General features: G+C 29.0%; 1 protein-coding gene and 1 long non-coding RNA gene across 2 annotated transcripts; one reads left to right on the forward strand and one right to left on the reverse strand.

Annotated features, from left to right (window-relative positions):
- Window positions 1–3,971: 3,971 nt before the first annotated feature.
- On the reverse strand, window positions 3,972–5,307 carry LOC130967953 (uncharacterized). The gene is made up of 2 exons (XM_057893013.1): window positions 4,919–5,307; window positions 3,972–4,166 (listed from the first exon to the last, which is right to left on the reverse strand). Exons 1-2 carry the CDS (start codon window positions 5,241–5,243, stop codon window positions 4,147–4,149), a joined length of 345 nt encoding a protein of 114 aa, XP_057748996.1. The 5' UTR covers window positions 5,244–5,307; the 3' UTR covers window positions 3,972–4,146.
- Window positions 5,308–7,296: 1,989 nt separating this feature from the next.
- Window positions 7,297–8,327, forward strand: LOC130970681 (uncharacterized). Its single transcript, XR_009082093.1, has 2 exons — window positions 7,297–7,567; window positions 8,054–8,327. It is a non-coding gene; the product is annotated as an uncharacterized LOC130970681 (long non-coding RNA).
- The last annotated feature ends 4,534 nt before the right edge of the window (window positions 8,328–12,861 follow it).

Here is a 12,861-nt window from a genome sequence, read left to right on the forward strand (position 1 = left end):
TTTTATGATTACTGTATTTTGTTTTATACTTTGTATATTTTGTATATATGTATATAAATTCTTCTCTGTTTATATTTTATGTTTTGCCTCTCCTAAAAGTTGATTTGAAGAAACAGGAGTATGTATCATATCTCTTGAACTATTTTTGGGCTATATGTGCATGCATGTATATATTTGGCCAATTTTAACTTTATAGGTCGAGTCATAAGCTTAATAATTGTATATATACTCTGAAAAAAACATATTTTGTTGGTTCACATATTTTATTATTATAAATATTTAATAACAAAAAAAATTAATTAAAAATAATTAAAATTTATCTTATTTAATATTTATAAATTATTACAACAATTAATAAATATTAAATAAGATAAATTTTAACTTTTTTTTTTCTAGCGTTACCAATCTACTATATACATACGCCTATAAATTAATCATTGGGTCGAAACAATCACAACACTACTATAGTACACTACTATAGCTCGCTACCGTATCCCAAAATTGAATGTATTAGTATATTTCTCATGCAGTTCCTGTTCCTCCTTTAGTGCTCGATCAAATTAAATAACGTAACAGATTGAGAAGCAATTAATGTTCCGCATTATTCAACGTTCCCATATGGCAAAATTTCCTCAATTATTAGTTAGTATGGTTTAGACTTTAGAGTTTTAACAACGCACAAATGCATATCATCACATTTTATTACTAAGATAACTCTCACTTGTTTTACAATGAGAAACACATTAAATTAAAGTACAACTATTGGAGATAGAAGCACATATTTTAACAAATGTAATTAAGTGGAGTCAAACTAACAAATAAAATAAACAAATAAGACCACTACATATATATATCCTCCTCATGGTACGTACAAAATCAAACACGATAAGAAATTAGTATGGTGATGAAATAAATAAGAATATAAAGCAAAGCATTAGTACGTAGTGGGATTATGGTTTGGTCCTTCTTGCAAAGGCATCTTGAATAGTTGGCAACTTTTTTACAGGTTTTGGAGGAGGATTTGAATTAGTAGGAGGTGGCCTTGTCACGGGGCACAGAACCTTTTGAATGTTTATGCTTTGGCTACTCATTATTTGGAATGTTATGAATGTTGATGATCGATGAATCCTGTATTTATAGGGGGTGCTTCATTCATTAATTCCTTCTTCACAATAACCGAAATTACCAAGTCATTCATGCTAATCTACATAGAAATTTCTATCATTTTTTTTCATATTACATTTCTCATTTTTACAAATTGAATTATCTGATTTAGTTTGCGTGAAAGATGTAGCTTGTGACACAAGGAGATATCCGCGGTGATGTGAGTCGTCACACCCAAACCGTGGCAAAAACCGTCATGAAAATTTCAGAAGAAATTTAAGCAATTGAAGTTTAATAAAATAAGTTCTAACAGGCAAGGATTTCAACGTTCAATATTACTACTAATACGCGCTACGGACACGGGTAACTACACGAGAAACTCTTAGCCAAAAAATTTTAATATTTTTTGTTATTATTTAACCAGTTCAATCACTAAATTAGTTTTAACAAATAAATTTTAATAATTTATATATACAAAATTAAAAAAATATAAGTATAAATTTTAATAAATATAAATACAAATTATATATTTTTATAAATATAAATTATTGTTGGCTAAATATTGACAAAAATTAATATTTGTTAGACATATATAGTATTGTCCTAACTATATTAATTAATTAATTAATTAACAATTCCTCTTCTATGTGTTCGTCTAATGTATATTAGTTAACTTTTATTTTTCTTATACATAAATTCTTACTTATTTATATTTCTAATACTAGTTTTATTTTGTTTTTTTAGAGTTCTCTTCTTTCAGATTTAGAATTTTGAGTGTTAGTTTGTGCTATAGTTTTACTGGGGAATTGATAGAGGAATTCTATCTTTAATAAGTAATAACTATTGGCGTAAGTGATTCTATTTATAATTTTATTTATATCAATAAATTAAATGTTTTCCTTTTTTTCCTAAAAGAGTTAAGTTATAACAGGTTAAAATTGACCGTGGAATCTTTTGTAGTATATAAATAAGAATAACTATGTTAAGTATATATTAAAATCAGATATTAAATTTAATTATTAGTATAAAATATACATTAAAATATAAAATATACTATTTAAATTATACATATATTTATATAAAAATATATAATAACTAATTTTGATTAATTTTAATATATAAATAATATTTTTAAATAAAAAATATATAAATACTAAATTTAAATACTAAATTTAAATAATAGCTACGAGAAATTTATGATTTTGTTTATGATACAAATTTAAAGCAAACACTTTTTTTTCATCCCTTCTGTTCTTTTACCTTAAAAAGAAATTAACTACATACTCATTGTAGAGGGTTATTAATTAAGATTTGAAATTCTAGACATACAGAAATTTTGCGTTAACTTAACTGGAAATTACTCCATTAATAATTAACTTCACGCACACGACAACAAATTAAAAGTTTGTAGTTTAGTCAAATTAATGTGGATACGATGTTTGACTGGCGGTACTTTAATTTCTTTCAAGCCGTATAAGAGGTTGGTGGGATTCTTTATTCTTTTACTAAAAAAACTTTCTGCTTGTACCCTCATTTTGTTTTATTTCTTTATAAAGTTAAATATTTACATCAAGGTCAAACATATTATTTTTCACTTCAAAAGGTAACGTGTATTTTATTCGTAAAAATAATAGTGTATGTTAATTATATTATGCCTCATATTTCACCTTAAGAAAACGATAGCAATAATATATTTTTTGATAAAATATATTTTTTATCTTTAAATTTGATCAAAATTTTAAAAATATTTTTAAATTTTATTTTGTTTTAATTTTATCTCAAAATTTTTTTATTTATATCAAATATATTATTGACAACTGAATTTACATAAAATTTAAAACTAATCGAATAATAATGCATGAAAAATTAATTTGAGAATATATTTGATATAAATAAAAATTTTTAAAACAAAATTTAAATAAAATAAAATTTATAAATATTTTTAAAATGTTTACTAAATTTCAGAAAAAAATATACTTTGCCGTATATTTTTATTGAAAAACATCGATGCATATTTATTCTGCAATTGAAAATAATACTCCAAGTATTTATGAATGATGTTATCGATAACCAATTGATGAGTACGACCTGTCAAAAGTTTGAACATGAGTACTAGAAAGTCAGGTTTTTTCCTTACTGCGAATTCAGTGCATTACAGGGCGATATTTATTAGAAAGTTAGGATTGATCATGCATGAGATTAATTAAAAATTAACTTTAATGCGTATTAAAATTAACTTTAATGAGTATTAAAATTAAGTGGATCTAACTTAATCTAAAATCTAGTTTAATATATAGAAAGTAGAGATTTTGCACGTTTATAAACTATCTAATAGACATATATTTAAGATGTTTTATATTTTTATTATAAATTATTTAGAGGTCAATATATATATATATATATATATATATATATATATATATATATATTCATTATTTTTAATAAAATTTAATATATTTATTTAACATATATATTAGAATCAAAGTGTTTCATCTAAAATTTATCTATTTGATTTTTAACATTGTTCAATAAATATATTAAAATTTTATTAAAAATAATAAATTAATAAATCAAACCGTAACACCCTACCATACTTAATCTTATACTTAAATCATAAGACTGATATAGTAAGGTATTACGACCTCTAAGAATAGTATATATATATATATAATAAAAAAATATTTAACTAGAAACCTTGAAAGACGGGTAAAACAAAATCGTAAAATAAGAAGCACAATGCTCAATGGTAAGAATAAGCAAAAGAATAAAGGACAACTAAAGAAGCAGCATAACTAGCCCTTGGCTCAACCTGCGAAGCTAAGGCTAGCCAGAGGGTATATATATACATATAAACATATATAAGTGTTCTCAAAAGTCAAAACACACCAAAATACTAAGGTAAATTTTTAACTCTCCTTCAACCTCTAAGAAGAGCAGCATACACAAGTTACTTAGAGAATAAGCTAAATACATATATACATATATACAAACAAAAAACCAAAATACACCTAAGAACTACTTCGCTTTCCAGGATTCAGACGCCTAATAAGGAGCCTCTCGATCTGCATTTAAAAACAACAATACAATATAGAATGAAAATCGGGAGTTCTCGGTATGATAAAAATTGGTTGATTTTTTATTATTATGAAATTATTTTTGAAAAAAAATTATTTTAAAAAATATTTAAAATTTAGAAGAAAAAATATTTAAAATTAATTAAAAAATAACTAAAATCTAGAAAAGAATGTCAGGTGTCACTTAATCGCTATAATCGCTCTCTTGTGAGCTGTCGACTGCGGAAGATGCGCTGCTTCTGTCGGAGGACGACTGGGATGTGAGTGATAGGCGGTGCAGCGTGGATTTAAAGAAGAAGAAACGGAGGAAGAAGAAATAGATGAATATATACGGTGCAAATACTTAAAAGCGTAGTTTTTAAAATTGACGGCATATATAATTGATTACCTATATTTTTTCTATTTTTATTTTTAAGAGATTTGAGTTTTTATTATTATATTAAATATTGGTTGAAAAGTTTGTTATCAAATTGGCTCCCATAATTTCTCAAACTATTAATATGGGCAGGCCCAGTAAGTAACTGAAGAATTAAAGAAAATAAGATGAAAAAGTAATAAGATCAGAAGACAACACTCGTACTAAATAAAGTAAATAATAGGTTAAAAAATTAAACTAACTTTAAAAATTAAATTAATTTTAAAAATTAAATTTTTAATTAATTAAGAATAACCAGATTTTTAAATTTGTAATTAGAATTAGGCAATATAATTTCTTCTGAACACACCCGTACACCACGTACCGTTCCCTCTTATTGCCGCACCGTGACACCACATCACTTTCTCTCTCACCGTGTCAACCATCCGCCGTTTAGACCGTCGCCACTCTGCCTCCACAGTGTCATAACCGCCGGAGGAACTCTGACGGGAGGTGTGATTTCGCGAGGTGCGCGTCTGTTCGCAAGTCATGCAATCGCCGGTAATTCTCGTGAGTCGCTGTCGCTGTCTCGCGGTCCCTGTCTTGCTGCCGCCGCCGCCTGTTGTCTCGCGATCCCATGCTGCCGCCGTTGTTTCTTGCCCTCTCCCGTATTGCTGCATCGTGCCGTGTGTCCTCTCTCGTGTCGCCATCCTGTCTCCGCCGCCGTGACTGCTTCTTCTTTTTTCGCTGTGATTTGAATTTCTTTTATGTGTTTTTGGATATTTTTTTTATTGTATATAAATATTTTTTAATATAATTTTTGCAAATGTTTCTTTTTATTGTACATAAATATTTTTTTTTATTCCGGTGGCGTCGATGTCCAGCATTACCAGCGACGTTGACGGCATGACAGAAAAAGGAGGACTGGAATAAGACTAATTTTTTTATATTGGTTAAATATATGTGTAATACATTATTATTGGAAGATTATGTGTTTTTTCTTTATATGATGTTTTATTTAAATCAGATGGTCCAATTTATTTGAAGAAAAAAATGAACTACAAATCGGAGGGTCCGATTTGTTTGAAAAAAAACTATAAATTGCATGATCCGTTTTGTATTTTGTATTTTTTTATTTTTTAAAATAAAAATTGGACGGTCTAATTTCAATATTAAATTTTTTTTTATTTTCAAAATTACAGATCGGACCGTTCGATTTGTGATTGTTTGGAAAAAAAAATAAAACAAATCGGTGCCTAGCTCTCATATCAAAGTTAAACACTTCTCTTCTCACATTATTGGGAGATACACTCTTCTCTCTCCCACACAAAAAAGAAAAAGTGCTGGAATAACTGCGGTGAAAATAAATAGGATAATAAGAAAGATGAAAAGTGAAATATGTAATTAGAAATAAAGATAAGTAATTAGATTGATATGTTTTTTGGAGCCACTTAGATAAAGACGCTTAAAACGTCTTTTTTTAAAGATATTTTTAAATAATTAAAATTCAATACATATAATTTATTAAAGTATGTTATTTTTATTAAAATTATATCAGATAAATTGATTTGACTAAAAAATTAATAAATTATGTCTTGAATCAGTATAAATTAATATTTTTTTATAAAAAATAATTACAATATCTCTATTATAAAAAATGATTAAAATATTTTTATTATATATATATATATATATATATATATATATATATATATATGAGAATTCTAAATTTTGATCCTTTTCTTTTTTCTGTGTCGTTATAGGGTTAGAATTTAAGGTTTTTAAAATTAAAAAATATATATAATAAGAATATTTTAGTCATTTTTTATCATAAAGTTATTGTAGTCATTTTTGTATAAAAAAGAATATTAATTTATATCGATTTAAGATTTAGTTTATCAATTTTTCGATCAAATTAATTTGTCTCATTTAATTTTGACAAAAATAATATAATTTAATCGATTATATGTATTAAATTTTAATTAATAAAAAAACATTTAAAAAAATTATTTTAAATATCTTTATAAAAGTGCTTTTTTTTATATGTTTAATGAGCTTGAATATAGCCCATTATTCACATGACTTGCACCGCTGTTATCTACTTAGAGGAATTAGAAATAAAATAATATAATGTTGATCTCTATAGTCTATACATGTATCTATATCTATCTTCTTTAATTCATACCCAACTAACTCATTTCCCATATGCGGTATGTAAATAAATGTCTTCACAATTCGCCATTCAAACTTCAAACACGCACGCATGGGTTGGCTTAGTTCCTCGAATTGTTGGCGCAAATGATACTGAAATTCTTTTACAAATTACTCATCGAGTTATTAATTATTATTGTCATCGATTTTCTTATAATTAAAAAATAAAAAATAAAAATGGAGATCGAAGAGCATTTCATCATTTCCCTGCAATGCCCATCGAAATGCAGTAGCATTTCTCATGCAATGTAATATCTTTCAATAAAAAATAAAAAATAGAAGTAATGACCGTAGACGCCTCTCTTAGCTACCATGAGTTTCCCTAATTAATTAATTTTCTCAAGAACGCATCTGAACTATACAGTTAATAAGAATACAACAATCTCAAAATATAATATTATTACAAGTTAAATTTCATGTAAAGATTACAAATGTTGAGACGCTGATATCATATGTAAATGTACCCTAATTTACGTAGAATATGCATGCATGAATCACATAACATCTATAAATTAAGATGCCATAACAATAGATTTCCAAGCTAACCCAACACCTAGCAAGAACAAAAACCAATAACAACAACAAAAACAAACAATGAACACTGCTGATCACATGGCCTACGAGATTCCAAGAGGGAACTCAGGTCGGCGGCAGCAGCCGCCACCACCACCACAAACTGAAAACTTGGGCTACACGATTGGAAAAACGAACTCAAATCCGCCGCCACAGCCGCAGCAGCAGCCACCACCAGCAAAACCTGGAGACATGGCCTACAACCTAAGATGAACATGAAGTCATCACGTCCATGATCACTAAGAAACAGGTACTTAAATTGTATGGACTATGTGTACACCAAAATTAGCTACCAAATTCAGCCACCAATATAAAATATATATTAAAATATAAATACACATTTAAAATAAATTAAATTACACGTGTACTTATTCACAAATATATTGATGGCTGATTTTAGTAATTAATTTTGGTATACGAATAACATTTTTAAAAGTGTATATATATTTTCTTGCATTACTTCGATTAAATGATATATATTAGCTAATTAAAAAAAATAATACCTATACATCTAATTATGTTGACTAATCATTAACTGTTTTTATTTTATTATTCACCGGTACTTTCTTGTGCTGCAAACTTTTGTCCTACAAAACTTTGCTTTAACTTTCTATATGATTAGTTAATTACTTTTATATATAGCTGTTTTTTAAATTTTATTAATTAGCTCATCATTATTAAGCATGATGAGAAGATACTAAAATTATTATTCATCTTTTCAATATTTTTGTTGAAGGTCGTACATGCATACGTGGAAGTGGGAGCTATGTAGCTACTAGCTATTGAAATTAAAGGAATAAGCTTACACAGCAGCAGAGATTATAGTATTACTGTTAATCAAAGAATAAAGATCATCTATTACTTGGTTAATTAATTGTAATTCGTTACTTCTTGTTCGTTTTGTTATTATTAGTGGTCGCTGTATGTTATTGCAGCTTTGAACATTATACGTCGGTAGAAGGCAACTTTTATGTGTAATTATTATTAATGTCTCTGAAAAGTTTATATTATAGGCAGTGCTATTTTAAGTAGATTATTGTGAATATAATATTCACAATATAATATAACTATAGGTCATTATTTCCATTATTGTACGTTTGTTCTCCATTGAAAGGTATCAATATAAATCAGGGTAAAATTAATAAGTAATCTCCTAGCATTATAAAAAATTCTGGTTAAAATACTTTTTTTTAAGATTTTACGGTAATTTTAACTATCATTATTATCTTTAACGGTGGTAAAAAATTGCCATAATTTTAAGCGTCATTTGATTATTACGCTGATTTTTTAAAATTATACCACAATGTTTTTATTAAAGTGACAATTTTTTAGTTGGTTTAAAATGGCTCTTAAATAGTTATTTTAAATTAGTTAAAATAACAGTTATTAAATTATTTAAAATAGTATTCAAACTGTCATTATTCTTCATATATAATGGTAATTTTAAACTACCACAATTTTCAAAAATGCCAATAATAGTAAAAAAAATAAAAAATTACCATAATTTTAAAAAATACAGTATTTTTCATTAAAACCGCCATAATAACCATCACAATTTTAGAATCTTATTATTTTAAAACTGCCATTATATTTATTATAATATGTTGTCAAATTTTTTCATCAACCTATTTTTATTATAAAATTTCATAATTTTTACATAAAAATATGATCGAATTTACAAAAATTGCATAATAATAGGGTCAAAAACCTAAAATCTAAAATCAATCATATCATGTACGTAGAGTTCTATTAATTTTTTGAAGTGAGATAAGAACACCTTATCTCAATACAAAGGACATTATCACATAGCAGTAATTTGTTAATGAAAGAGGTATTCTTTTAATCCACTTATACATCGGAATTTAATTGTATCCCAAATATGCGTCCATAAAAGATAAGTATTTGTAGCCTGAGGCCAAATCTACCAGAGTATTGATACTGAAAAGTGGATAAGGGTCATTGAAGCAAGCTTTGTTAAGGTTGGTGTAGTCAACGCACATCTTTCACTTCCCGTTTTGTTTCTTCACGAGTACTATGTTCGCAAGCCATAATGGATATTTTACCTTCCTTATAAAGCCAACTTCTAGCAGTGCCTGGATTTGTTCTTCTATAACTTCTGCTATTTCAGGACTGAACTTTCGTCGTTTCTGTTGGACTAGTCATGAGCCCGGCACTATAAGAAAAATGTTAAGTACCGTTGGATTTAGCGTCTCGAGTTACCGACGGATTTATGGAGGAATTTGTTGTAAAATTTGTTACGTCAAATTGTTACCGATGGATTCACTTATCCGATGGTAAATTCGTGGGTAATATTTGGAGGGAAAAGGTATGGAATAGGTGTGAAATTTTTTGTCGGATTTACCGTTAAATTATTTTGACGGTAACACATTTTAGTTAAACGTTGCATTTTGATGAAACACATCTGACGGTAAATTCAACAGTAATCAGGTCTCAAATTGAGAGCGCGAACCCTCTCCCCCTACATCTCTCAAACCCCCTCTCTCTCTCTCAAACCCTTTTCTATCTCCATTTCTCTCTACCCAGCAGAACCCTTTTTGCCGCCACTCCAACCCCGCCGTCGCTGGCCCTGCTCTCTCACTGCTTCTCCATTTTTCTCTCTACCCAACCCCTTCAGCGTTGCTCCAGCACCACCGCCGCTCCAGATTCAAGTACATCCTGACTCTCCATCTCTATGACATATATTTTAAAATTAGAAACAAAATTTCTTTAATTGTTAGTGTATTACCTGTTAGTTTATTATTCTATTAGTGTTAAAAATTTGATTAGTGAAGGTTATGGCTGTTGAATGATTCTGAGTTAGTTAGAGTGTTATGCATTATTTTAGGAATAAGGATGTTTGAGAATATTGGTTCAGAAATCATACTTGATTTGTATATTTGTGTGTGTTAATTGTTATATTACTTGTGTTTTGTTTTTACTTGTTTTTGTTAGATTGAAAAATCATGGACTATGAGAAAAAAAATTTATTTAATTTTTGACGTAAATTCCATTGGTTTGAATAATTAGTTTGTTTGAATAAGTTAGGGTTTAGGATTCTATTCAACCTTTGTATGTTGATTTTGATGGATATTTAGTTTGGATGGAATCCTTGAAGGGTGAAAAAATTCGAATTTTAGGGAAAACTCTATCAAAATTTTTACAAGATTTTGAGTGAAATTGAAAAATTAAAACTATGTTTTCAAAAGTCTTAAAATTATGTTTAGGGTTTATAGATATTTGAATTAATTATAGAATGAATTGGTTCCTCCTTAAAATTTTTATTTTAAGTATTTTAGGTTATTTGTTATAATTATTTGTTATTCATATCTTGTCTCATATTGTTACAATTATTTGTTATTTCTTGAGTTTTTTCTTATGTTATTATTCATTGGTGTTTGGTATGTTATTAATATATTTACTGTATTGAGTGTATTAATATGTTTAAAGTTAGTGAATTTAACTGTGTTTTGATTAGTGTAAGTAATATATACGCTGTGCAGACATGAAGACAGGTAGCAGACGTCGGTCGAGTGAGTCACGTGGTCGTGGTAGATGGCGGGCTTCCAACAAATTTCCAAGGACTACCCAATCATCGCCTTCTACCCCGACTAACCCGTCGACTCTTGTGGCGCCATAGGTGGGTCCAGCGGACCAGCAATTTATCATGGTCCCAAACTCTACGTGCCTCCTTCTGCTATGCCCCCTGCCGATCTAGCGGTGCATCATTCCTCCTGTGCCTCTAGCAGGATGCCCCTCCACCACTGTCGATCATCCGACTAAGGATTTAGGCCGATGGCATGTAGGTGTGAGTATATACAATTTTTTAATCTTACGTTTGTTAATCTTAACTTGATGCGTTTCTATGTGTTTGTTAATGTTAGGTTTTTTCTCTGTTAGGTTTGTACCAAATCTCAATGCTCAAACGGGAGATTTCTGACATCATTAAGTTGATGTACGACCATTCGTGGGCGACGACTTTTTGTTTTACTCCTAAGAGGCTTGGCACATGCCTGACCTTATCCTTTTGGATGAAAAATCGGGTAAGGAAGCTTCTTACCAAATCATCAAAGAACATAACCGATATAGGTGATAAACTATTAAATCATTTTACGGCCGCTTCGGTTAATGTAGTAGGAAAGGCTTTACAATGAGTTGCATCTGATGCATCTAATATGCCAATTACATGCAACTTTTGAAATTGTTCAGATGATGCCTTGGATTGGTGGTTCCATCAGAAAAATCCATGTCCTAGATCTTAAAGTTTCTAGGTACTTTAACCTGCATGATTTCTTTTATGAATGGATCTTCGCCTATCAGAAGTATTTTTTCTCGGTCAGCTCGGGCTATCTGGCCTTTAAAGTAGAACTCCAATTTCAGGAGCTTTTCTTCTAGCTCCTTTCGTCGTCAAACATCCCTTTTTAGGGCTCTTTCATATTCTCGTTGTCGTTCTAGCTCCTGCTCGAGCAGTTCCACTAGAACTTGATGTCCGTGGACAAGTCTGATGATCTCTGTGAGATCTCTTAACCGGGATGTTTTAGGTTGGTGTACTTATGAGTTTATCATGTGTCTTTTCGGGTTTAAAGTGTGCGTATCTCTAGGTGCACCTATCCCTTTATCAACTTGGGAAAGTATGACTAGCGCTCGCTCGTCGTTATGTTGCTCTTCTTCTTGAGTTTCGAATCGAAAGCTATGTGTCCGTCCTCAGCGTTGTCTTCTGCCATCGTACAGTCTTGATTTCTAGGTCCCCGACAACGATGCTAATATTTTGAGGATTACTTGAAACTGGGTTGCTTTGGGTGATTTCTCTAACATCTTCTCCAATGAGGATGAACCCGTCCCAATTGTTTGTGAGTAGAGATGGGTGGTACTTGTAAGGAACTCCGATGCTTAAGTTAGCATGAGTTTTAGGCAAATTTTTAGTACATTGGAATTCGAAGAATATATGAGGGTATCAAGATATTTATAGATGTAGCGTCAATAACCACCTTTTGAAGTAGTTCCACCTTTGATGGAGAGTTTGTTACTCCTTTTACTAGGGAGTTTGTTGAGATCTCTTTTTTAGATGAGTAGTGGCTATTGAGGGGGTTAGTTACTTATTTGGATAAGTAGAGTTAAACTCTGTCGCCATATCTGACCTCTTATAAGGTCAGGCAAATAAGAATGAAAATTTGAATACTAATATTTGTAGAGTGTTAAATAAGTTCTATGCATTTTAGATTTGACTGAATTGTGGGACAAGATATGAACAACTGTATTTTTTAAAGTTATAACATGATTGTATCATTTTTCTAAAATATTTTTCATATATATATTTTTTTATAAAATATATTTTATATATATATTTATATAATATTTTGTTATTTTTAAACAAAATAGTGAATTAATTAATAGACATAAATATATACAAGTCACTGGTCTTATTTCAAAAAGTATGATAAAATATTATATTTGCACCAGCAATTTCTTTTTAAGAAAATACAAATTAGAGATGAATTATCTTCTAAAAACCTATACCGAGTCAAATTATTGAAGAATTACATTACA

The sequence above is a fragment of the Arachis stenosperma genome, chromosome 3, assembly GCF_014773155.1.
Source record: "Arachis stenosperma cultivar V10309 chromosome 3, arast.V10309.gnm1.PFL2, whole genome shotgun sequence".
NCBI classification, from domain to species: domain Eukaryota; kingdom Viridiplantae; phylum Streptophyta; class Magnoliopsida; order Fabales; family Fabaceae; genus Arachis; species Arachis stenosperma.